This window comes from Myxine glutinosa, chromosome 2, assembly GCF_964187855.1.
Source record: "Myxine glutinosa chromosome 2, kmMyxGlut1.1, whole genome shotgun sequence".
Classification (NCBI taxonomy): Eukaryota; Metazoa; Chordata; class Myxini; order Myxiniformes; family Myxinidae; genus Myxine; species Myxine glutinosa.
Window position 1 is genome coordinate 12,692,945 of NC_136262.1, and position 26,124 is coordinate 12,719,068.

The 26,124-nt window shown below is 45.3% G+C and overlaps 1 protein-coding gene across 1 annotated transcript in view; it reads left to right on the forward strand.

Moving 5' to 3' along the window:
- The window catches only part of LOC137422414 (teneurin-3), a 419,444-nt gene that overhangs the window by 170,855 nt on the left and 222,465 nt on the right, over positions 1-26,124 (forward strand). Inside the window, exons 6-8 of the mRNA XM_078772563.1 lie at positions 12,438-12,658; positions 16,266-16,376; positions 16,656-16,861. Coding sequence (XP_078628689.1) covers positions 12,438-12,658; positions 16,266-16,376; positions 16,656-16,861 — 538 coding nt within the window. The remainder of the gene's footprint in view (positions 1-12,437; positions 12,659-16,265; positions 16,377-16,655; positions 16,862-26,124) is intronic.

Here is a 26,124-nt window from a genome sequence, read left to right on the forward strand (position 1 = left end):
ACCCTGGTGTTGGGCTAGCGGCTAGGGTGCCGGCTTAGGATCCTAGGATCCTGGGTTCGAATCCCGGTCAATCGCTGAATTAACACCAGGGGGGTTGACTCAGCCTGTCATTCCTTCCGAGGTCGGCTAATTGAGTACCAGTTCACTGGTAATTTCTGTTTGTCGTTAAAGGCGGCAAAAAGGGTTGGCGTCAGGAAGGGCATCCGGCCGTAAAAACATTGCTTCAAAAAGGGGACCGAAAAACAACAACAACCACGGTTCCCGAAAAAGGCCAACCCCCGCTTTGCGGGGAAAAATGGCCTCTAAAGGTGTTTTTTTTTTTTTTTTTTTAACATCAACACCACAGCAATTAAATATATTGTCGTGTCGCCGGGTGATTAAGATCACGGGTGGCAGATAGCCGAACAGTTTGCTTTAACTCCAAGGTGAATACCTGCCTGGTGGAATACCTGCCTGTGAATACCTGGCAAATACCGAGACCCCCTGCTCTATCTGTGCTCTGTCCCACAAATATTCCTGCAGGATGTACAATAACTGCTGGGAATCCTCTTCTGGTTAAACTGACAAAATGAAGACTCTCTATTCACCTTCACTCCTTCATTCCTCTTTTCTCCCGCCTCTGGAACAAACTCCCACACTCTTCAATCCCACTCCTCCTTCCAGGTCTTTAAAAAAGCTGTTCACCACCATCTCTTATCTCCCCCCATCCAAAACTTTGATCTTTTCTACCCCCGCTAATTCACCCCAGATCCACTTTTTTGAAATTCCAACTTCTTTCCTGAAATTCCTAGTTGGTGTTTATTTGCTTTATACCATGTACCCCTCCCTCCTCCCCCAGCCCTCCCCCTTCCACAGATCTACCGACGTCCCTGTTCTCAACTGTTTTTGTGCTTGTGTGCTTCCCTCTCTTCCCCTCTTGTCTCCTGCTCCCTTCATTGCTTGTTTTGTGTCTGTGCATCTTTTCATGTTCAATGTGTTAGCTCTTACACGAGCCTCGATTCTGTATTAAAAAAAGAATAATAATAAAAGCTGAAAATTGGCGGTAAGTCCATCATGCGCGGGTGTAGGAAACCAGGGTGCTTACCTACATGGACAAAAGCCCCGGGGTTTATTCCTCGAACCCACAAACACAGAAACGAGACAAGGAAAAGCAACAATACAACAATGAAATGCAACAAATATGAGGTTTATTACAAACTAGTATAAAACCCATCAAAAATGACGGGTTGGAACAGTTTTTGACGGTACAGCGAGTGAGCCTGCCAAAGTCTGAAGTCTGGGCCTAGTGTCAGGGGTGCTTTTATCATCTTTATTTGTTAGACATCCTACAGACGTAAATGAACACTCAATTTACTCTGCGTGCATTGCACATCATGTGCAGCGAATTTCATCTCCCTGTGCCTTGTATTTATTGTGATAAAAAAAAAAAATACCGCTTTTGTATGCCGACCTTGAGGTGTCCTCGGGGTCTTCATTGTCTTCAGCGTCTTTTGTGGCTTTTGCGTCTTTTGGGTCTTCTGTTTCATCAGTGTCTTTTGGGGGTCATTTGAGTCTTTTGAATCCTCTCCGTCTTTTGAGTCATTCGAGTATTTTGAGTCCTCAATCTGGATCTTTGGGGTATTTAAGGGTCTTCGGGGTATTTTGTGTCTTAGGGGTAATTTGGGGTCCACTGGGTTCTCAGGGTCTTTAAGGGGCTCTGGAGTCTTTTTGGTCTTTTGGATTGTTTGGGTCTTTGGGGTCTTTCCGGTCTTTAAGGGTCTATGGGGTATTTTGGGTCTTCGGGATCTTTTCGGTCTTCTGGGTCTTTTCAATCTTTTCGGTCTTTGGAGTTTTTTTTTTTTTTTTTTTTTTTTTGGATACTGAATCGAGGCTCATGAAAGAGCTAACATTTACTTCACAAACAAATCAACCAGACAAACAAAATATATAAAAAGAGGGAGCGGAAGACAAGATGGGGAGAGAAGGGAAAGCACACAAACCCAACATTTGAGAGGAGGGAGATGTTTGGGGGGAGAGGGCTTGGGGGGAGGAGGCGTGGAAATATACAGTCACGTGAAAAAGTAAGTACACCCCATGTAAAGTTTTGACTTTTTCAACATATTTCAACATACAGCTATTTGATCTTCATTTCAACAATATTGATAGATAAAGGTGATATAATATAACAAATATCATGAAACATTTACATTTTGTAGTCCATTGTGTAATTTAAATAAACATAAATGCAAATTTCGCATGTGGAAAAAGTAAGTACACCCCTACATTTATCACTACTTCAAATACCTAAAATTAGAATCAGGTGCACCAGCTCAGGTGCAAATGATTAGAACATCGTTAGAGAGGATCTTGGAGGAACCTGTCTTATTTAAACCTCAGACATTTAGTTTGGTTTGCTCTTTGTTGATGAAGTGTGCGGCGTCACCACGCCTCGATCAAAAGAGCTCTCTGAGGCCTTCAGAAAGAAGGTTATAGATGCCTACGAGTCTGGGAAGGGATTTAAAAAGATCTCCAAACAATTTGAAATCAATCATTCGACTGTCCGGAAGTTCATCTACAAGTGGAGAAGATTCCAAACAACTGCCAACTTGTTCAGGCCAGGCCGCCCCAGCAAGTTCAGCCCGAGAGCAGACCGCAAGATGCTGAAAGAAGTCTCTAAGAACCCCAGAATGTCATCACAGGACCTACAGGTAGCTCTTGCCACTGTTGATGTCAAAGTGCACGAGTCTACCATTAGAAAGAGGCTGCACAAATTTGATCTACATGGGAGGTGTGCCAGGAGGAAACCTTTGCTGTCCAGAAAGAACATCAGCGCAAGACTAAAGTTTGCCAATGAACACCGAGGCAAAGACCAGCACTTCTGGAACAATGTGCTCTGGACAAATGAGTCAAAGGTAGAGCTATTTGGCCACAGTACCAGAAGACATGTTTGGTGAAAACCAAAGACAGCATTTGACCACAAGAACCTGATACCAACTGTAAAGCATGGTGGTGGAAATATTATGATTTGGGGCAGCTTGGCTGCATCAGGTCCTGGGCTGTTCACCATCATATAATCCACTATGAATTCTTCATTGTACCAGAGGGTGCTTGATGATAATGTGAGGCCATCTGTCAGAGAGTTGAAGCTAAACCGAAGGTGGACCTTGCAACATGACAATGACCCTAAACATACCAGTAAATCCACCAAGGAATGGCTGAAAAGAAAGAAATGGAAGGTTCTGGAATGGCCAAGTCAAAGCCCGGATCTAAATCCCATCCAGATGTGGGGGGATTTGAAACGAGCTGTGCATGCAAGAAACCCCTCAAACATCACAGCTGAAAGAATTCTGCATGGAGGAGTGGGCAAAAATTTCTCCCAGTCGATGTCAGAGACTGGTGGACAGTTATAAGAAATGCCTACTTGAGGTTGTTTCTGCCAAAGGGGGCAATACCACCTTTTAGAGCCAAGGGTGTATTTACTTTTTCCACATGCGAAATTTGCATTTATGTTTATTTAAATTATACAATGGACTCCAAAATGTAAATGTTTCATGATACTTGTTATATTACATCACCTTTATCTATCAATATTGTTGAAATGAAGATCAAATAGCTGTATGTTGAAATATGTCGAAAAAGTCAAAACTTTACATGGGGTGTACTTACATTTTCACGTGACTATATATTATATATATATATGTATTTACACATATACATATGTATAAACATATAGTGCCCCTTTCAAAATTTTCACCATTTGTTGCCTTATAACGTGGAATTAAAATGCATTAAATCAGACTTTTTCCACCTTTATTTACACATCGTAACCCATAACTTCCAAGTGAAAAACGAATTCTACAAATTTCACTTAATTAATTAAAAATACAAAACTGGAATATCTTGGTTGCATAAGTGTAACTCCCCCCTCAGTTAATACCTGGATGGAAGCACCTTTGACAGCAATTACAGCTATCGGTCTGTTGGGATAGGTCTCCACCAACTTTGCACACCTTGATTGGGCAATATTTACCCATTCTTCTGCACAAACCTGTTCAAGCTCAGTCAAGTTGGTGGGGAGCGTTGATGGACAGGAATCTTCAAGTCATGCCACAGATTTTCGATTGGATTTAGGTCGGGGCTCTGACTGGGAACTCAAGGACATTTATCTTGTTACTTAGCCACTCCAGTGTAGCTTTGGCTGTGTGCTTCGGGTCGTCGTCATGCTGAAAGGCGAACCTCTGTCCCAATTTCAGCTTTCTTGCAGAGGGCAGCAGGTTTTTCTCTCGGATTTTTCTGTATTTTACTTCATCCATTTTCCCTTCTATCCTGACAAGTGCGCCAGTCGCTGCTGATGAGAAACATTCCCATAACATGATGCTGCCACCACCATGCTTCACAGTAGGGATGGTGTTCTTTGGGTGATGTGCTCTGCTGGGTTTGGGCCAAACATAACGTTTTGCATTCAGTCTAAAAAGCTCCATCTTTGTTTCGTCAGACCACAAAACGTTTTGCCACATGGCTTCAGAATCTCCGGAGTGGTTGTTTGCATACTTCAAATCGGACTCAAGGTGGGCTTTTTTGAATAATGGCTTCCTTCTTGTCACCCTACCGTACAGGACAGACTTGTGGAGTGCTTGGGATATTGTTGTCACATGCACACAGTGACCAGTCTTTGCCAAAAAGGCCCGTATCTCTTTCAAAGTTGTCATTGGCCTCTTGGTGGCCTCTCTGATCAGTCTCCTCCTTGTTTGGTCATCCAGTTTGGAGGGATGGCCTGATATTGGCAGGGTCTTGGTGGTACCATACACCTTCTACTTGTTACTTCTTTTTGATTGTCTTGACTCTGCTCCAAGGGATATTCAAGGCCTTTGAAATATTTTTATACTCATCCCCTCATCTGTGTCTTTCCACACCTTTATCCCGGAGGTCTTTTGAAAGCTCCTTGGTGCTCATAGTTGAGTCTTTGCTATGAAATGCACGACCCAGCAGAGGAAACCTACAGAAAGAGCTGATTTTATTCTGAAATAATCAGAATCACTGCAATTTAACACAGGTGGAGGCTAATTAACTTGGTGTGTGATTTTGAAGGTGATTGGTTACACCTGAACTAATTTACAATTGCTTTTATAAGGGGGGTGGACACTTATCCAACGTATTTTTAATTAATTTTCTGAAATATGTAGAATTTGTTTTTCACTTGGAAGTTCTGAGTTACGATGTGTAAATATAGGTGGAAAAAGTCTGATTTAATGCATTTTCATTCCAGACTATAAGTCAACAAAAGGTTGAAAATTTGAAAGGGTGTGTAGACTTTCTATAGACACTGGGTATATACTAGTACTGATAAATACGGGAAGAATTAATTGTGCCTCCAAAATAGTACTGTTTGCGGAAAAATAAATTTGAATGAAATTCAAATTTTCTTTCAAATATGGATGAAATAAATATCCATGCACAGACTGCACTTTGCATTCATCACTGGACGGAGGCCATTTTGCACACCGTGCATGCACAGCATGGTAGGGGTATCAACTTGAAAAAACACACTTTCACCTGGTCAAGGTTTGTAAAAGGTAACAATATTGCTGCATACTTCCATTGCTGCATTAACACAGACTGTGTTAATGTAGCCCATGGCAGACGTGCTGAAGCCCAAATATGGCAAATTATTGTGATGGACAATGCTGGGATGTCCTGCGGTGAAACTGGACATCAACTTAGAAATGCATCAGACAGTCAAGAAAATGGAGCCTCATGTGCAGACTCTGACACCGTCTAAGGCTTCTTCATACCAGGAATGGCAACATCTCTATTTGGATTCTGTCTGTCTACTTCTTCAGGCGATGGAAAGAGGTTGCAGTAGTCATTCTTTCTAACAACGCTTACGCGCATTATTGACCTTTTGAGACGTTAATTCCATTGTGACATCATTGGATGTCGCTATTCACTTCACGGGCCGTTGCCAGCAACCCAATTCCATTTGTCCACACATTCCTGGGGTAAAACAATGCCATAACAGACATCTTATTTTTCGGAAAATTCTAATTAAAAATCTGAATTTGTCTCAAGTAATTTGTCAAACATGAATACTTCTCCAATACATGTGATAGTTTTGTGTTTTTTTTTTAATCAACATTAGAGTTTCTGTATAGTTTTATTGGAATTGCGATGATCCAGGAAAATGCAGCCTGTGTTTAACGTTAATGCACGTGCTTTATTTTTTAATATTCTGCTCCACACTGATTTTTAACCAAAGAGGAAAGGGCAGACTTAGCGTCCTGCCTGAGGCTAAGTCTGATCTTTCCTGTTTGGTTAAAAATTGGCAGAATGAGGCGAGCTCCAGATTGTTGGCTGGCTGTGCCTTTTTCTGAACAATGATGGATAAACAATTCCATCTCCTCCATGAGTGTCGACACTCTTTACAAAAAAAATCCCAACCACCTTAACCTAATATCATACATATTTATCCTGAATAAAAAGCCGTCTGGTGCACACTCGTGAGCGTGCAAAAGCCTGAAGCCTTGGCCTAGTGTCACATGTTTCATATCAATATCTTCTTCATTTATTATACATGGTACGGATGTAAAGTAACACTCGTTTTACTGTGCATGCATTGCACATCATGTGCAGTGAATTTCACCTCCCTGCGCCTTGTATTTATTGTTATTAAAAAAAAAACCAGTTTAAACCCATCAATGTTTGTGCTGCCACCATGGTACCTTATTCCATGTGGTATCTACCATCCTAACTCTTCCATGAGCCTTAACTTTGTATTCAAAAAATATGACCTTGGATTGGCATTTATCGTGTTTTTTTAAATCAAATTCTTATTGTGCGCCTCTGGAAGGCAGTTTGCAATATATATCTTCGCAATGCGAGCTCAGATAGACAAGTTATTCAAGTGGGTACCCGTTCCTTATCCCCCAACTGATTAAATTCAGACCCTAACGAGAGGGCAGCGATCGGAGATCGCTGATGGTTCCCAGAATAGCCAACTCGTAATATTAGCAAATTTGTAGCACTTGATATTCTGCCTCATCATGAAAACAAACGTATTGTTTTTCCAAAAAGCGCAACACCACAAACACCAAGACTAAACACTTAATGCCTCCCTCCAAGAACGATGATAATTAAAAAATTAAACACAGTAATGGAAAATTAAATCAATAAAATTAAATAATGGGAAATCTAAATTAATTAGAAATTGAAAAAAAAAAAAATTGAAAAATTAAATAATGGAAAACTTAAAATTAAATAATATATCCATAATTACATCACGGAAGTAAATAAATAACACCACCTTGATCAGAAACATGATTTATTAAAGGAATACAAGTACGAAATGGAAATGACACCGGATAATAAAAATAACCATCAATAATCACAACTTATAATACTATGGGACAGTAGAGGAAGGTAAAGAACAAGGGGGATAAGTAAAATACAATGAGGTGCAAGGATTAAAAGGATCACCAATAATGAGATGATGCAGATCTTATGGAGGAGTGTTAAGAGGGAGGGCATAGATTGCAATAGTTTGAAAGAGTACGAAAAAGGAGAGGTGACCATTCTAACCTATTTTTACCTGCGACATCTCAGGTCGACAAGAGCTCTGTATGGTTGCTGCTGTTGTTGTGGTTCTTGTTGGGGGTCCATTTATGAAACGTGCATCTATTGGTTGGACAGCTGTCGGATCCCACCCACATTTGTCGCTTGACTCCACCCACCATGACACGCAGACTAAATAATATGGCCGCCATCTTGGTTTTCTGGTGAGCTTAAGACTTCAGGCCTGTGGGCCTCCGCTGATTAAACACTGCCCGGGTTTGTTGTGTCAGATTTCCATTGACTTTGTTTGGGTCGAGTGTTGATTGGAAGTGCGAGGGAGCGGAGGGTGTCTTCAAGTGTTACGCAATTTCTTAGGGGTATGTAACCAGACCCAGCTGTCTGTCAGACTCGTAATCGATATTTAACCAAACCATGAAGACTCTCGGAGAAGAATTGCAGAATACCTTCAACAGCAACCATGAGGGAGTTGAGTGGACAGAGGAGGCGAAAAATATATGTTGTGTCACTGGTTATGACCACAGTGCGGTCATTCTTGTTCTTTCGGGAGAGCTGTGGTGGATAATGAATCATTGGCCTATCAGAAAAGCCCTGGGGGCATCAGCAGTGCACACAATGATGTAGTGGGTCCAGGTTGGGAAGCACTGACGGTGTATAAGGGAAACTAAGTGCCACAGTAGTGGTAGGGTGTCATCGATTATTTGAACGAGTCATGAGCATGTCCAAGGTATGCAGGTTGGCGCAGTGGGCATCATCAAGCATCGAGATTGTGTTGGCAATTTGCAAACGGGGTGGTTAAGGCAAAGCACCACCACTTTTCACCAGGTACAAGACTGATCATGTGTTGCTGCTGCCCATACAGTTTTTTTTTTTTTTTTTTTTTTTTTTTTTTTGTATAATGAATCGAGGCTCATGAAAGAGCTAACTAACATTAACTTCACAAACAAATCGACCAGACAAACAAAATACACAAAAAGAGAGAGCGGAAGACAAGATGGGGAGAAAAGGGGAAGCACACACACACAACATCCGAGAGCAGGGAGATGTGTGGAAGGGAGAGGGCCCGGGGGGAGGAGGCGTGGGAAGGGGGGGGGGGGGGGGGAGGGAGAAGGATAAAGCACAAGGACTTCCAGGACAAAAGTTGGTATTTCAAAAAGTGAAATTGGGGTGAAATTAGCGGGGGTAGAAAAGATCAAGGTTTTGGATGGGGGAAGATAAGAGATGGTGGTGAACAGCTGTTTTAAAGACTTGGAGGATGGAGTGGGATTGAAGAGAGTGAGGGAGTTTGTTCCAGAGGCGGGAGAAAAGAGGAATGAAGGAGTGAAGGTGAGCAGAGAGTCTTGATTTTGGCAGTTTAACCAAAAGAGGGTTGCAGGCAGATCTTGTGCGACCTGTAGGAATATTTGGGGGACAGAGCCCAGAGAGAGCTGGGGGGGGCAAGGCCAGAGAGGAGTCGGTAGAAGACGGAAAGACCACCAACCTGCCTGCGGTGAGTGAGTGAGAGGCCCTTGGAGTTAGACTCATCGCGGGAGATTCCAATGATTCTGAATGCTTTGGTTTCAACAGCGTGAAGGCGAGCTAGGTGTGAGGCAGGTTGATGGAGGTAATTATATTAATTAACCAGCTCCAAAAACTGTTCAGCACTCCTCTCTTTACCTCCACCACCAAAGGTTGATGGAGGTTATGTTTTCACCCCTGTTTGTCTGTCTGTCTGTGAACAAGATATCTCAAAACGTTGTGGACAGATTCGGACAAAAATTGGCAGAGAAGCAGCAGGTGTGACAAGGACGAAATTATTAGATTTTGGTGAAGATCCGGATTCGGACCCGGTTAGAAGAATTTTTTAAAAGTGATTCTTCACCATTGAGAGATGGGGCCAAAAACGATAAATAGCAGGATATCTCAAAAACTTATGGACGGATTTGGAAGAAACTTAGTGGAAAGGTTGTACAATTAGATTTTGGTGAAGATTTGAATATGGGTTCAGTTACGAGAATTATTTAATATTTAAGTGATTCGTCACCATTGAGAGATCGGGTGAAAAGCGATATATAACATGATATTTAAAAAGGTTATGGACAAGTTATGAATAAACTTGGTGGATGAGTTGGTTTGGTGACAAGAACAAGCCGATTAGATTTTAGTTCAGGTCCGAATCCAGATCCGGCCTATCAGTGGGATAGAAAACGTAAACTGTTCAACCTGGGGGAGGTTTGCACTCTACCGAGTACCATTGTAGTCTCACCTGTTTCATCTCGATTATTCTACCTTGACTCACTCTCATGCATGCTCTCTCTATCTTTAAATCTCTGAAAAGACTGACTGGACAACCCTCCCATCTACTTTCTCCACAATCCTCTCCAAGAAGACCTGTCACTCAAGCATTTGGGTCTCACTATCTGCCATGATCTTTCCTGGGAAAACCACATTTCCAAGCTGGCCTCCAAAGCCAGTCGCCGACTGGGCATCCTCCATCGTGCGAAGTCCTTCATTTTCACACCTGAGCTCCTCACCACATACAAGGCTTTCATCCGCAGCTCAATGGAATACTGTTCCCCCCTCTGGGCCGGTGCTCCTGCCTCACACCTTGCTCGGCTTCACGCTGTTGAAACCAAAGCTTTCAGAATCATTGGAATCTCCTACGATGAAGCTAACTCCGAAGGTCTTTCACTTACTCACCGCAGGCAGGTTGGTGGTCTTTCTGACTTCTACCGACTCCTCTCCGGCCTTGCTCCCCCAACTCTCTCTGGGCTTTGTCCCCCAAATATTCCTACAGGTCGCACAAGATCTGCCTGCAACCCTCTTATGGTTAAACTGCCAAAATCAAGACTCTCTGCTCACCTTCACTCCTTCATTCCTCTTTTCTGCCACCTCTGCAACAAACTCCCTCACTCTTCAATCCCACTCCTCCCTCCAGGTCTTTAAAACAGCTGTTCACCACCATCTCTTATCTTCTCCCATCCAAAACCTTGATCTTTTCTACCCCCATTAAAAAACCCCAAATGTACCTCTTTCATTCTCCAACTTCTTTCCTGAAATTCCTAGTTGTGTCAGTTTGTTTTATTCCATGTGCCCCTTGCCCCCCAACCCCATCCTCTTCCACCTCCAGCCCTCTCTCTTCCGCAGATCTACCGACATCCCTGTTCTCTACTGTTGTTGTACTTGTATGTTTTCCTCTCTCTCCCCCTCTCGTCTCTGCTCCCTTTATTACCCTGCACTAGCGAAGCGAAAAGCGGGGTTAAGCATTCAAGTACGTACGTGTGTGTGCCGTGTGCCTCACGTGTGCCATGTGCCGTGTGCCGTGTGTCGTGTATAGTACGTGTGTTGTGTGCCATGTCTGTATTTTAAAAATTCATTTTCTCGGCAACCGTTGGTCCGTTCGACATGAAATTTTCACCATAGGAGGGCCTCCTGTAAAATATTTTAATGATTATTATGACGACATAGGTCACGTGGTACAGGCGCCATCTTGGAAAAACTTCACACCTCTATATCTGAAACCACTCCATGGAAAAAAATTGAGACCTGGCTTATTGCCCAGTACTCCCCATGGGGAATAGGATATGGAAATGATGATGTCATCGGTGCCTTAATTATGACGTCATAATTCGACGAATACAACACTTATACATCCAATCATTATTTTAAAAAAATTCAGCAACTGTTGGTCTGATGGCCACGAAATTATCACCATCGGAGCGCCTCCTCCTTTAGAATATTTTAATGATAATCATGACGTCATCGGTCATGTGATACAGGCGCCATCTTGGAAAAACCGAAAAATGTTGCACCTCTATATCTCCAAAACCGCTCCATGAAAAAAACAAAAAAATGGTTCATTGTAAAGAACTCCGTATGGGGAATAGGTGTTGTTAACGATGACGCCATTGGTGCCATAATTATGACCTCATAATTCGACAGGAACAACGCTTAGTCTGATCAGTTTGAAATTTATTGAGCGTGATCTCTGCAACAATTATGTTAGAGAATATAAATTTATGATGTCATCGCTCACGTGGTCTGGCAGCCATATTGGATCAAAGAAAAAAAATGTTCAAAAACAGAAGAGTTGGCTCGCAACAAGTTGACTGCGCAGGGTAAGTATTCTATGAATACCATCTAGTTTCTTGTATGTTTTATGGGTCTGTGCCTGTTCTCGTGTGTAATGTGTTAGCTCTTCCACGAGCCTTGACTGCATACAAAAAAACCAACAAAAAAACATATTCCCGAAATCTGTCAATTGCTGCTGGTGTGTCCCCTTAAATAGCATCTCACTATGCTCCATCCTCATTCCTTCTTTAGGAACCAGCCAACCAAATAGGCCAGTTCATGTAATGGCTAGTTTGAGCCAGCCATAGCGAGTGGAATTGCAAATGCATGTTCAATGAGAGCGGCACTCGGGAGAGAGAGAGCATACCTCCGCCAGGCTGAACATTTTACGTTTTGTATCCACTGATCGGCCAGATCTGGATTTTAACCTGAACCAAGATCAATCGGCTTGTTCTTGTCACCTAACGAACTCATCCACCAAGTTTTGTCAAAATTCATTCACAACTTTTTGAAATATCATGTTGTATATTGTTTTTATCCCCCATCTCTCAATGATGAAGAAACTTAAAACATTCTTGTATCCGGATCCGGATTCGGATCTTCAGCAAAATCTAATCATTTCATCGTTGTCACACTCCAAACCTCTCCACCAAATGTCATCCAAATCCGTCCACAACCTTTTGAGATATCCTGTTCATAGACCCACAAACAGAAAGACAGAGAGACAGACAGACAGTGGTGAAAAATAACCTCTGTCCACCTTTGGAGGCAGAGGTTATAAAACAAAGCAGCAATTATCATAATGATATGTGTATGTATGTATGTGTGTATGTGTGTTACAGACGATACGGTTTCACGGGACCACTGTTTGGTTCTCCAGCTCCAGGATACACACTTCCATCAGGCTCAGTGTACACACCACCACCACGACCACTGCCTCGTAGTCTTCCTCGCAACTCTGGTACTTTTAAAGCACCAGTTGGAGGTTGCTCATGGAGGTGTACAGCTCTCGTGGCCACCTCCCTAGCCTCCATGCTCGCCCTATTGTTGCTCTATTTCATTGGTGAGACTCAGCTCTTTGGCTTATTTGGTAGATCATTTTACATGCAACATTCCAAATATTCTACTAACGAGATAAGATAATCAGGCTATCCCAAAACATACATACATATATATATATATATATGTATGTATCTATTTTTTTAATAGGCGAAGGTGATTCTGTCTGTCTGTCTGTCTGTCTGTCTGTCCGGGGGTGTGGCTTACTACGTTTAGACAGTAGCTCCACCCATTCTTGGAGAGGCTTCATGTAAACAAATATCCACCATTTTATTAACTCGAATAGCTTTGAGGCCTGTTTAGTTAGGTCCGTGCTGTCTTTCTCTCTCACACAGGTTTATTTCAACTCAAATTCGATATATCATTTCATTTTTAACAGTCGCTAACATAGTTTTAGACTCGGTTGAAAAAAAACGGGAAGAGAATCCCATGAAAGTTTCCGTTTATAGAACGAAATGAATTCTCAAAGGCCTGTAAAATAAAGCCCATTCATTGAGTCACCCTCACGATTTTATCTCGAATTCACCTTCTGATTTAATTTTTATCGATGGTTTTAGACTCGGTGTCAGAAATAATTGAGAACATTCACGCACACACGGGAAAATGCAGAGATATATTTATTAAAAATCGCGCCACGATGATACACGAAAATACAGCGCCTAAAATAACAGTCGGGGAAAATGTCGACATATATTAAAAATTCGCTTTTTCTTTTCCGTTAAGATATATTACTTTTACTTTTGATGACAGTCGTCACAAAACGACATATATTTCTTCATTCTTATTTCATTCAACATTATTATCCAGAAGTAAAAACTAAAATATGTTTCAGGAAATTACCGAGAGATATTTCTTCGTTTTTTTTATTAGTTATGTGCGCATACACTTTAAATAGGTTTATTTGAAATCTTTAAGTTTCACAATCTTGCCATTTGTCATTTGATGATTACGAGACACTTCTTCTTGAGGATCGTGACGATTCATGTGTTGCGTGGAAACTTCCATTTCCAAAATGAATGCGACGGTCGATGAAGAACGCAGACTTGAACAGGATGTAGCAAGAAAACGAATAAGACGGGCGAAGGAGTCCGTCGACGAACGTCAATGCAAACTTGAACAGGATGTAGCAAGAAAAAGAACGAGACGGGAGAAAAAAGAGAGAAACGAGACGGGAAAAAGCCGATTGGAGAGGAGAGTGAGGAGCGATTGGAGAGGCGAGTGAGGAGCGATTGGAGAGGCGAGTGAGGAGCGATTGGAAAGGCGAGTGAGGAGCGATTGGAGAGGCGAGTGAGGAGTGATTGGAGAGGCGAGTGGCTGTGAGGTGCGATTGGAGAGGCGAGTGAGGAGCGATTGGAGAGGCGAGTGAGGAGCGATTGGAGAGGCGAGTGAGGAGCGATTGGAGAGGGGAGTGAGGAGCTATTGGAGAGGAGAGTGGCTGTGAGGTGTGATTAGAGAGGAGAGTGAGGAGCGATTGGAAAATGCGAGTGAGGAGCGATTGGAGAGGCGAGTGAGGAGCGATTGGAGAGGCGAGTGAGGAGCGATTGGAGAGGCGAGTGAGGAGCGATTGGAGAGGCGAGTGAGGAGCAATTGGAGAGGCGAGTGAGGAGCGATTGGAGAGGCGAGTGAGGTGCAATTTGAGAGGCGAGTGAGGTGCAATTTGAGAGGCGAGTGAGGAGCGATTGGAGAGGCGAGTGAGGTGCGATTGGAGAGGCGAGTGAGGTACGATTGGAGAGGCGAGTGAGGTGCGATTGGAGAGGAGTATGAGGGGAGATTGGAGAGGAGTATGAGGAGGTATTGGAGAGGAGTGTGAGGAGGTATTGGAGAGGAGTGTGAGGAGGTATTGGAGAGGAGTGTGAGGAGGTATTGGAGAGGAGTGTGAGGAGGTATTGGAGAGGAGTGTGAGGAGGTATTGGAGAGTGTGAGGAGGTATTGGAGAGGAGTGTGAGGAGGTATTGGAGAGGAGTGTGAGGAGGGATTGGAGAGGAGTGTGAGGGATTGGAGAGGAGTGTGAGGGATTGGAGAGGAGTGTGAGGTATTGGAGAGGAGTGTGAGGTGGTATTGGAGAGGAGTGTGAGGTGGTATTGGAGAGGAGTGTGAGGAGGTATTGGAGAGGAGTGTGAGGAGGTATTGGAGAGGAGTGTGAGGAGGTATTGGAGAGGAGTGTGAGGAGGTATTGGAGAGGAGTGTGAGGAGGTATTGGAGAGGAGTGTGAGGAGGTATTGGAGAGGAGTGTGAGGAGGTATTGGAGAGGAGTGTGAGGAGGTATTGGAGAGGAGTGTGAGGAGGTATTGGAGAGGAGTGTGAGGAGGTATTGGAGAGGAGTGTGAGGAGGTATTGGAGAGGAGTGTGAGGAGGTATTGGAGAGGAGTGTGAGGAGGAGTGTGATTGGAGAGTGTCAGGTGGAGAGGAGTGAGGGGTCACATATTATGTGAAATAAATAAATTGTGTTCATTACACCATTTCTGGATCTGATGACTTGCCAGTAACCATTTTGTAAAATTTAATGTGCCGCATCGAACTCAATATGTCGAAATGTCACACACGTCCATGCCCGTGGGATACCCACGGGTGACCCCACTAATATATATATATATATATATATATATATATATATTCACTTCTGGATATAAGCCTGGTGTTGGCTTATCGGTTATGTATATGTATATGTATACATAATGATGATGGTTGAATTTATGAGAACCAATGGAAGTGAAATGTGCAAAGCAGCCGGGCTCTTCAGTCCTCTCAAAGGGCAAGGTGGAGCACGCACTTATTTATAGCGAGATGGGGCTTTCAACTCATGTCATCATGGCCTGAATAACTGCATGGCACCATTGGTATAAGTTCAAGAAAATAATGTATCATTATATAAATGAGGAGTTAGAATATTTCACGCTGCTTGTTGCAATAGGTCTGCGACGCGAGGGAAAAGCCTTGTTAATTCTCGTGTGTGCGAAGTGACAAAGAATATTATAAATGACCAAAAGTCATGTTTTAATTAACTTAGTTTTGTTTTAGCAAGTTGTCTGGACTAGCAATCGATATAGTAGATGTGTTTTGATGACGTTTTGTTAGAAGCTCATTACACACCCCTTTGCCTTTTCGTCATGTCGGAATTCCTTAAAATTGCTCCAGTTCAGCTCATGTACACATCACCTCTGCTTTGGTAACGCTCTAATTAAAATACGACCTGAAAGGTACGGAGTTAATTTTTATCGGAATGTTGTGATTGCATTCACCAGGTATCTCTGCCCTTCGTGTGTGCGTATGTAGACTGCGCGGTGAGTTTCTGCCTTTAATAGACGATGACAGATCATTGCCATGTATTTGGTCATATTCAGTGTCGTGTCAAAGCCAACTCCTGCTCGTGATTTTAAAGCAAAACAAACCTACTTTTTACTCTTTGCTAATGGGACACCTGAAAGGTACAACAGTGGTCGATGAAGTGTAGTGCATCATCGGCTCTATATTAGGGAATGACAGTTAATTAACCATCAATTTAAACATTAACGCACGACAACGGGTATTTTTATGGAAATCAAAGGACTGTATTTGGAGTTTTTTGTGCCTCATATTTGTCTTTTTTCACTCTTTTATTTGTTTTTTTTTAGTGTTGCATGTTTGTGGCCTGGACTGGCAATTCAAGACACTTGAGTATCAGCCCAGCCACCATGGGCCCCATTCACCAACCAGGACACCAGATTCATCTGGAAATGGACATAGTGAGAATGACACCACACCTCGTGATTGCCCGAACTATATATAAATATAAATATATATAAATTTATATACATATAAATGAGGAGCATGTTGTTTCTTCATCAGTTGCATAAATATTCGTTCTGCTCTCAACGTAGCTGAAAAAAATCTTCATTTGGCAACAGAGGAGTTGCCACATTTTTAGGATCCTTTGGTACTAAATAAACAAAGTCATTAAAATAAATGATGTAAAAGATTTAACAGTACGTTTCATATGTAATGTATCTTTGTCATCATTCCAGGGAAGACACAACAGCCAACAGACGAATGGTCTAGTACTGTCGTAAGTCTGGGGACATCACTCTCATCAGAGCTTCCCCCAGGGCAGTTCTGGCATCTACAGCTGGCACTCTCCAGGGCACAGTACCTCAAGTTCAATGTCTCTCTTGGCAGAAATGCTATTTTGGGACTTTATGCTCGGAAACGCTTTCCTCCCAGCCACACACAAGTAGGTTATTTCATGGTTATTTGATGTGTATACTGTATATATAATTATATATATATATATATATATATAAATAAGGAGTTAGAATTTTTTTTTCTTTTCCTAATATTGTACTCAAGTCTGTGACTTATTTATCATAACATAACATAACAAAACATAACATGATTATGATATTATGATATCATAAGGCTGGTTAAAATTTTTTTCCTGTTTATCATCACTTTTTTTCAAAAAAGTGGGTCGGGAGGGAGGGTTTTTTGTTTTTTTTTCAGAGTGAAATTCAATGGATTATTCAACGCACAATATGTTTTTTTCTTAAATATACTTGATCGGACATACATGATGAATCATGTTATGATTTCTAAACTAGTAAATCTTCGTATGTACGCACTGATACGATTCAAATAAAGAAAATAAAGAAACCTATGTCACATTGAGTTTTGTTTACTTTTAATATTTGCTGATACGTATAACAATGGTAGACCAAAACTTCGGCTTTAAAGAATAATGTCCGGTTGCCATACATGTATCTATCAGCAGCTATTGCCATGGCATTCATACATATCGAAAGCATTATGTTCATTGGTCTTCTGTTGGTTTGGCTGATCCAGGACAGTAATAACGAACTCAATGAAATTTCCAAGGGTATTGATGACATCTGCTAATGTTGAATCTCTAGCTGCAACATGTGTCATAGTCTTTTTATCTCCCACTGAGATGTTTACCACTCCATTGGTGTCCTCAATTGGTACACCTGAAAAAGAAAAATCACGATAAAATATACTTGTATATTGTCTACTATACTGTTTACCTATCAGCCAAGCCACAAACATCAAGGTTCAAACAACAAAAATGTGGGGAAAAATTGTACATTGAAAAAATGAGCACACACTCCCCCCCCCCCCCCCCTCCCCCCTACACACACACTTCCTTTCACAACTAATAATTGCAAGTATTTATCAGTCTCAGATCAAATTCAGTGTTTTGTACTGAAATTCTGTTTTTTCCAAATCTGGATTTGGTTTGGATGTTGAACCACCCGGGAATGAAAACTATAAATACAGATCTGGGATCCCAGTACAGATATATCGACAGATTTTAGTTTAGAACAGAACTGGAGTCCAACATTTCCCACCATTCTTTATGAATAAAATAAGGAAGCGCACACCCCATTTATCAGAAGCAAAACCTTGCGGTCCACGTAAATGGCGAGTGAGGGGGAAACCCGCACACAATAAATATTCAACAACAACAACGTACATTAAAACGGTTATATTTCTTACCATCAAGCGTTCCCGATATGAGCTCATAATACAGTTCGCCTAGAGTGATATTTTCTGGCACTTTGACACCAACCCAGGCCTTTATAGTGGAGTGGCTTATGGAAATGATGGTGACACGCTGGCCCAAAGCACTAAAATTGGCACAGTTATACTTTAGGACCATACAAAACTTTTGAGAGGGGGCTGCCCGATTTTCGAGGCCCAGGTCAAGGTCAAAGGTCAAATTATGTGTTTGTCACGTTTTTGCCATATCCAGCTCATAGCTGTCATAGAAACATTATCTCAGTGTCTAAATAATCATTTTTAAGGACAAGGAATCCATTTGTATTATGGAAAATATCCTCAGGTGCTGCCATATTGTATTTAAAGGTCAGGTGAAGGTCAAAGGTCAAATTATGTGTTGGTCATTTTTGCATCGGTGTTTTTGACGTACATCGATACGCTGAGGGAGGATACTGGATTGGCCAGTACAGAGGAGGTCGCGGCCTGCATGACTTATGCTTCACAATTTCCGCGACAGAGACACAGTCCTGTGCATGGCAGTCCTGCGTTCCTGCACGTGCAATTCTTTGAACAAGTGGGTGTCGCCTTACATCCGCACTTGAGTAGTTCTCTACAACTAAGAGCAGCAGCTGACAGGGTTGTCCACTTCCAAAACACGTTCGTAGCTGACACTGATACCAAGTTCTTGAAGTTGAGTCACCATTTTTTTGCTCCGTGTTTGGGTATGCACATTCAGACCTATATATAATGGCAGTGGGGGCCACTGCCTATATGGCCGTCACCTGGTGGAACTTCCCATAATAGTAATGGATTAATTGACTAAATATGTTGGTTATGTGACTAAGACCAAGTTTTTTAGGTTATATATAAGCTGGATATTGCAAAAACATGACAGACACATAATTTGACCTTTGACCTTGACCTGACCTTGACCTGGGCCTCTAAAATCGGGCAGCCCCCTCTCAAAAGTTTTGTATGGTCCTAAAGTAGAACTGTGCCAAATTTGGTCCTTTGGGCCAGTGTGTCACGATATCACTTAAATTTGGACTTTAGCCACCCCACTACGTTCGCTGAATTTGGCAAACAACGAACGGCATTTTCTGTCAAACTGTCGCGCACATGTAACTTGGCTCAGACAGTACGTGAGCACATACAAAATTCGAACCTGTTCCACTGAGCGGGAACGGATTTTACTGACTTGGCGAGCAAAAAATAAAAATAAAAATAAAAATAGGGGGGGACGACTTTTATGGGGTGGGCGGCGATGATAAACAGGATTTTTTTTTTAACCAGCCTAACATTATGATGATTATCATAACAATGTAAAAGGAAATGCAGATACAAGAACATGCCTATGTCTCTGTGAATACTAATGATCTCTGTACCTGTCTTTTAGAAATACTATTATTTCACCTCAACCTTGACATTACTATGGAATTCTAAATTGTTAAAAAGAAAGTCATGCTTTTGCATTATAATGTTTTCCTCCGCCACTGTAGGTGGACGGCTGTTATGTTTTCACCCCTGTCTGCCTGTCTGTCTGTTTGTGAGCAGGATATCTCAAAAATTGTGGACGGATTTGGCCGAAACCTGGTGGACAGGTTAGGTGTGTGACAAGGACAAATTGATTCGATTTTAGTGAAGATCTGGATCTGAAATTTTTTAATCTTCGTGATTCTTCACCATTGAGAGATAGGACCAAAAACGATATGAATGAATGAATGATCGTTTTAAGGCCATTTTCCCCCGCTAGAGCGGGGGTTAGCCTTGCGGGCCCCATGACAATTCATGGTTCCCTGTTTTTTGAGGCAATGTTTTTTTTTTATGGCCGGATGCCCTTCCTGACGCCAACCCTTGGTCACGCTCTTACGATGCGCAGGGATACAGTGTGCACTATTCTAAACCAGGGTACACACCGTGATCATTCATCCCAGCAAGCTGGTACTCAATTTGCCGACCTTGGTAGGATGACAGGCTGAGTCAACCCCCCTGGCGTTAATTCAGCGATCGATCGGGATTCGAACCCAGGATCCTAGGATCCCAAGCCGGCACCCTAACCGCTAAGCCAACACCAGGCTTATGTGGCATGATATGTGGCATATTTCAAAATGTTGTGGTCCGCTTCGGACGAAACTTGGTGGGCTTGTTGATTAGGTGAAAAGAAGAAGCCGATTAGATTTTGGTTCAGATCTGGATCCAGATCCGCCCGATCAGTGGATACAAAACTTAAACTGTTCTGTCTGGTGGAGGTATGCACTCTACCGAGTGTCGTTCTAATTTATTATTGAACTTATTCCATTTTCCTGTCTCACCTTTCCCTCGTTTTATTTTTTTCCTCATATAAAACGTTACCTGTTATTCCATTATCATCGGGTGAAGATGTTTTAAATAATATTCAAAGTTTGTACTCATACATCAGTGTTTTACAGTTGTTTGTGGGTTTAACTTTTGAAAATACAGTCGTTTAGTTATACTCATTAAGTTCTTGCAAAGAAATATAAACAGAATTAGCTGACAAAAGGCAAATGGCTTTTTGTTTTCTTCCTTCTGCCAAGTTTACAATACCAGCATGGCTGCAAATAACGAATGCTGCCTTAGTAAAGAAGAAAAAATGAGAGAATAAAATTTGCAATTAGGCATGCTACAGGCTGAATAATCAGCCCACGCGATTCAATACTTCGAAGCAGAAAACTTTGGGGTTTTGGGTTAAGCATTTCTTAAATTACATTACCATACGTGGCCTTGTCATTTTATTACACTTTACTGGAGCTGCTTTTGAAATAACTTGCTCTTTCTTGAGTACGATTCCAAATGGAGCAAATAAAGTCAGGGATGAGATCCAGAGGGGTTAACGAGACAGGCATTTGTACCCACAGAAGAAGGTGGTTAAAAACAGGGAATGCCAATGAGGGTAAGTGGGGGTTATACCAGCATCGCTAACAGGTGTTTCACAAATAAACATCGATTTAACCTGCATTTAACCTAATATATTGTTACGGATCGCGGATTAGATGTTGTTTACCGAGCGGTTGGTATGACCGCGACCGAACAGTTATTCCCCGACTAAACCCCGATTCCACCCGAACGTTGGCCAAATCGCGCTACGCTAAATCAATGATTGGAAAGGACACAACGACTGGGATAAATGAAACGACGCAAGGGGTACAGTTCTCAAGACCTCCGGAGGAGGATATAATTACAGTGGGGGAGAAAAGGGGTAGATTACAAGGTAGTGAGGTAAAGACACAGAAGAGATAGGCACTTAAATACAATCTTATTTAACCCAGACAGACCACAGACAAACGGGACAAGGCTGACTTACACAGGGATTGATGGCAGGGAAGGACAGGTAGTTCGATAGCACAAGGTGCACCTTGGCTCGGGGACAGGATCAAGCACGGTCCAAGAGATGCAGGGAGGCCTCACAGCGCTCGGAGGTGGCGTCTTTCTTTCTCCAAGCTCAGCGCGCATCTGACGTCACCTCCCTCTTCCTGCGCATGCTCAGCGGGGAGTGACACGCCCTCGGCTGGTTGGCTCCGCCCCAGATGGGACCGGTCCGCCGCTTCTATTGGGTGCGGGGGTTACCGGGCTACGCCCTTGACGAGGAGCTGACAGGGAGCCCCTATTTAGTAACCCCGTCGAGCACATGTTCGATGGCGGCTCGTTGGAAAGGCCTGGTGCCCTCCCAACACCCCCTACCAACCAAGCCGGAGTGAGGACGCGCACTCCCCGCGCCCGCCGCTGCTGTTGTTGTTGTTGTTGTTGTTGCTGAACCGTGAGGAAGAGCTGCGGGGAGGTATTGGGAGGTCCTAAACTTCCTAACGGTGCCATACAATCACATTCTGGTGCAACGAAGAGTCAGAATTAATGGAAACGAGTCCTTAACTGACATAGACTAAGAATAACCAGCAAGATGTCCTATAGTTGTCTTACATGAGATGCGGTGAACCTGGGCACGACATTTAATGGGGGAAATAGGGGGAGGTCGGGTCTACAGAGTGTTGTTTACAGAAAATGGGACTAGGGAATGGGGGATTGGGGATAGTTGGGAAGTATTGAGGAAATAGGGGAATATTTACAAGCGGATATGGATGGATGCAAATCCCATATCCGCAACAATATATATATATATAATAATAGAAGGCAGTGTGCGTCCGTCTGTCCATCCATCATCTCCTCAATAACTCCAAAACCATGAAACCTAGTGGCCCCAAACTTTGCATGCATACACCTGGACCTCCATCAGATTGCAATTATGAAAACTGGGTGTTTGGGTGTGTTATAACACCCTTTTTGAAGATGATTAACAAGGTGCTCATAAGAATGAATGAAATGAATGAATGAATGAATCAGAAACTTATCTTATCTCATAAGAAAAAACCCGAAAAAGCATTACCAATATGGCGGCCCGTCATCTTGGTAAGCCCACTGCCACTCGCTGGGTTCTTAAGCCACCATTTTGTTTCGGCCTATTTAAACGAGCCTTGCTTTGGAAACACGATCGATAATTATCATTACATATTTGAAGCATATTGTGGGAGCTGTGCTCGCACGATAAAGCCACCGGCAGACAAAATGGACGACACAGGAACGAAGTTTCACCGAGCTATTTATTTAGCTCAAAACCAAAGAACTCAAAAGCACACTAAATCCGCCCCTCGAACGGGCGGCAATTTATATCGCAAACTGAACACACAAAAGCCATGCCTCTCAGGCGGGGCGTGGTATGCAAAATAGGTAAGTCACGCCTCCCGACGGGGCGTGGTATGCAAGGCAAGTGTTCGCCCGAGAAGGGCAAGTCTGGACACGCCCGGGCGAGTCCGGACACGTGACTGCTCGCCGGTTGCGTCATTGGCCGGTGCACGGTAATTGTGTCATGCTTCCGGTAACCGCTACATGCACCCCCCCAGAATTAACTTGCACCGGGAGAGTCAGTTTGAGGGGGGTCATGATGACCCGGCCGAAACGACCCCTGGTGATTCGTGTGGGGGTGGTCGGCGGCGTGGCGGTGGATGGTCGGGCGGGGGGCTTGGTTGACGGGGGACGGCCCCGTCGTGGAGGAAGGGCCAACCGTGGAGGTTGGTCGAGGTCCAAATGGGCCGGCTTGAGGCAGTCCACGGAGATGCGGTCCGGCTTGCCGCCGATGTCGACGATGAATGACTTGTCGTCCCTCTGCAGGACCCGGAAAGGTCCATCGTACGGCGGCCGGAGCGGTCCCCGGTGTGCGTCGTGCCGGATAAAAACGTACTCCGCAGTGCGAAGTGCTGGGGGGATGTGGGGTTGGGGGCAGCCGTGGTGGGACGTGGGCACGGGGGCAAATCTCCTGGTGGCCTCCTGGAGGTCCCAGCATTGGCGAGCCGTGGACCAGGGGCCGGTGGCGTCAGGGATGAATTTGCCCGGCACGCGCAGTGGCTGGCTGTAGACCAGCTCGGCGGTGGAAGCCTGGAGGTCCTCTTTAGGGGCCGTTCGGAGGCCCAATAGGACCCACGGGAGCCTGTTGGCCCAACCGTCGTCCTGGAGGCTGGCTCTGAGAGCGGCCTTCATCGAGCGGTGGAACCCGCTCGCACAAGCCGTTGGCTTGGGGGTGGTAGGCCGTGGTGCGGTGAAGCTTGACCCCCAAGGCCTGGGCGACCGCGCCCCAAAGCTCGGAGGTGAATTGTGGGCCTCTGTCGGAGGAAATGTCCGAGGGTGCGCCAAAACGGGCAATCCAAGTGCCAACGAAGGCCTGCGCCACGTCGGCGGATGTTGTTGATGCCAGCGGGACGGCCTCCGGCCACCTGGTGGTCCTGTCCACCATCGTGAGGAGGTGGGTGAAGCCCCGCGAGGAGGGAAGGGGTCCCACCAGGTCCACATTGACGTGGTCGAAGCGCCGTGTGGGCACGTCGAATGGTGCTAACGGGGCCTGGGTGTGCCGGTGGACCTTCGTGCGCTGGCAGGTGACACAGGCATTGGCCCAGTCGCGGAAGTCCTTACGGAGCCCGTGCCAGACAAACTTTGCTGCCACGAGCTTCTGTGATGCTTTCCGGCCCGGGTGGGAAAGGCCGTGGAGGGCGTCAAAAATGTGCCGCTGCCATCCGGTGGGCACGATGGGGCGAGGTTGGCCCAGGGAAACGTCGCACAGGAGAACTGTGCCTGTGTCATCGATCGGGACGTCGGCCAACCGCAGGCCTGTGTCCGCTGTCCGGAGGGCTTGCACCGCGGGGTCGGCGGTCTGGTCGGCCGCCATGCGGGCCAAGTCCACACCCAGGTGGACGGCGTTCGCGCCGGACCGGGAGAGGCAATCGGCCACAGCATTGTCCTTGCCCGCGACATGCCGGATGTCCATCGTAAATTCAGACACGGCAGAGATGTGGCGCTGCTGGCGGGCCGACCGCGGCTCCGTAACCTTGGCCATAGCGAAGACCAGGGGTTTGTGGTCCACAAACGCCGTGAACGGGCGGCCCTCCAAAAGATGGCGGAAATGGCGAACAGCCATGTAAAGGCCGAGGAGCTCGCGGTCGAAAGCGCTATACTTGCGCTCGTCAGGGCGAAGCTGCCGGCTGAAGAAGGCCAGCCGTTGCCAAGCCCCGTTCACCCACTGTTCATGCACGGCGCCCACCGCGTAGTCGGAAGCGTCCGTGGTGAGGGCGATGGGTGCGTCGAGCGCCGGGTGCGCCAGCATGGTCGCGTTGGCGAGGGCCAGCTTAGCGCCCGTGAACGCCGCGTCCATCTCTGTGGTCCAGGCGACGTCGTGCTTGGCCGGCTTGCCCTGGAGGGCTTCGTACAGGGGGCGCATGAGTTGGGCGGCGCGAGGCATGAACCGGTGGTAGAAATTTACCATCCCCAAAAATTCCTGTAGGGCCTTGATGGAGCGGGGGCGCGGGAAACTTGTGACTGCCTCCACCTTGGTAGGCAGCGCGACGGCCCCGCGCTTCGTGATGCGGTGCCCCAGGAGGTCGACGGCCGTTATGCCAAACTGGCATTTCGCCGGGTTGATGATGAGGCCGTGCTGGCCGAGGCGCTCGAAAAGCGTGCGCAGGTGGACGAGGTGCTCCGCCCGGGAAGTGCTGGCGATGAGAATGTCATCCAGGTAGATGAACAGAAAGGTGAGATTGCGCAGCACATCAGCCGCTGGAAGGCCTGGGCCGCGTTCTTAAGGCTGAACGGCATTCGGAGGAACTCGAAGAGGCCAAAAGGTGTAATTACAGCCGTATTCGGAACGTCGGCCGGCCGGACAGGTACCTGGTGGTAGCCCTGAATAAGGTCGACCTTGGAGAAGATCACCCGCCCTGCCAAACGGGCGGAAATGTCCTGTATGTGTGGTATCGGGTACCGGTCGGGGGTGGTGGCGTCGTTGAGGCGGCGGTATTCGCCGCATGGTCGCCATCCACCACCCGGTTTGGGCACGATGTGCAGGGGCGAGGCCCACGCGGTATTCGAGCGCCACACAATGCCCAATCGCTCCAGTGCGTCGAATTCCGCCTTCGCCACGGTGAGTTTGGCCGGGTCGAGGCGGCGAGCCCTGGCATAGACCGGTGGACCTGTGGTCGGGATGTGGTGTTCGACGCCATGCTTGACAGCGACGGCCGAAAACGTCGGCTGCGTGAGGGCGGGAAACTCGGCGAGTGGGCGGGTGAGCTCGTCCACGGCCGGGAGTGTGCAGGCTAGCTTGGTCGGAGCGGAGCTGCTCAATGAGCAAGCGAGCGAGCTGAAGGTCTCCGCGTTGATGAGCCAACACCGTTTGACGTCGACCAAAAGCCCATGCGCACAAAGAAAATCTGTACCCAGCAAGGCCATGGGCACGTTCGCCGTGATGAAGTCCCACCTGAAGCGCTGGCCCCCGAAGCAGAATGCGACGCTGCGCGAACCGAAGGTGCGGATGGAGGAACCGTTTGCGGCGACCAAGGCGGGGCCGCATAGGGCGGCCTGTTTGTCCTGCACCGAGGCGGGTATCATGCTCAGCTGAGCGCCGGTGTCACACAAAAAACGCCGCCCGGACTC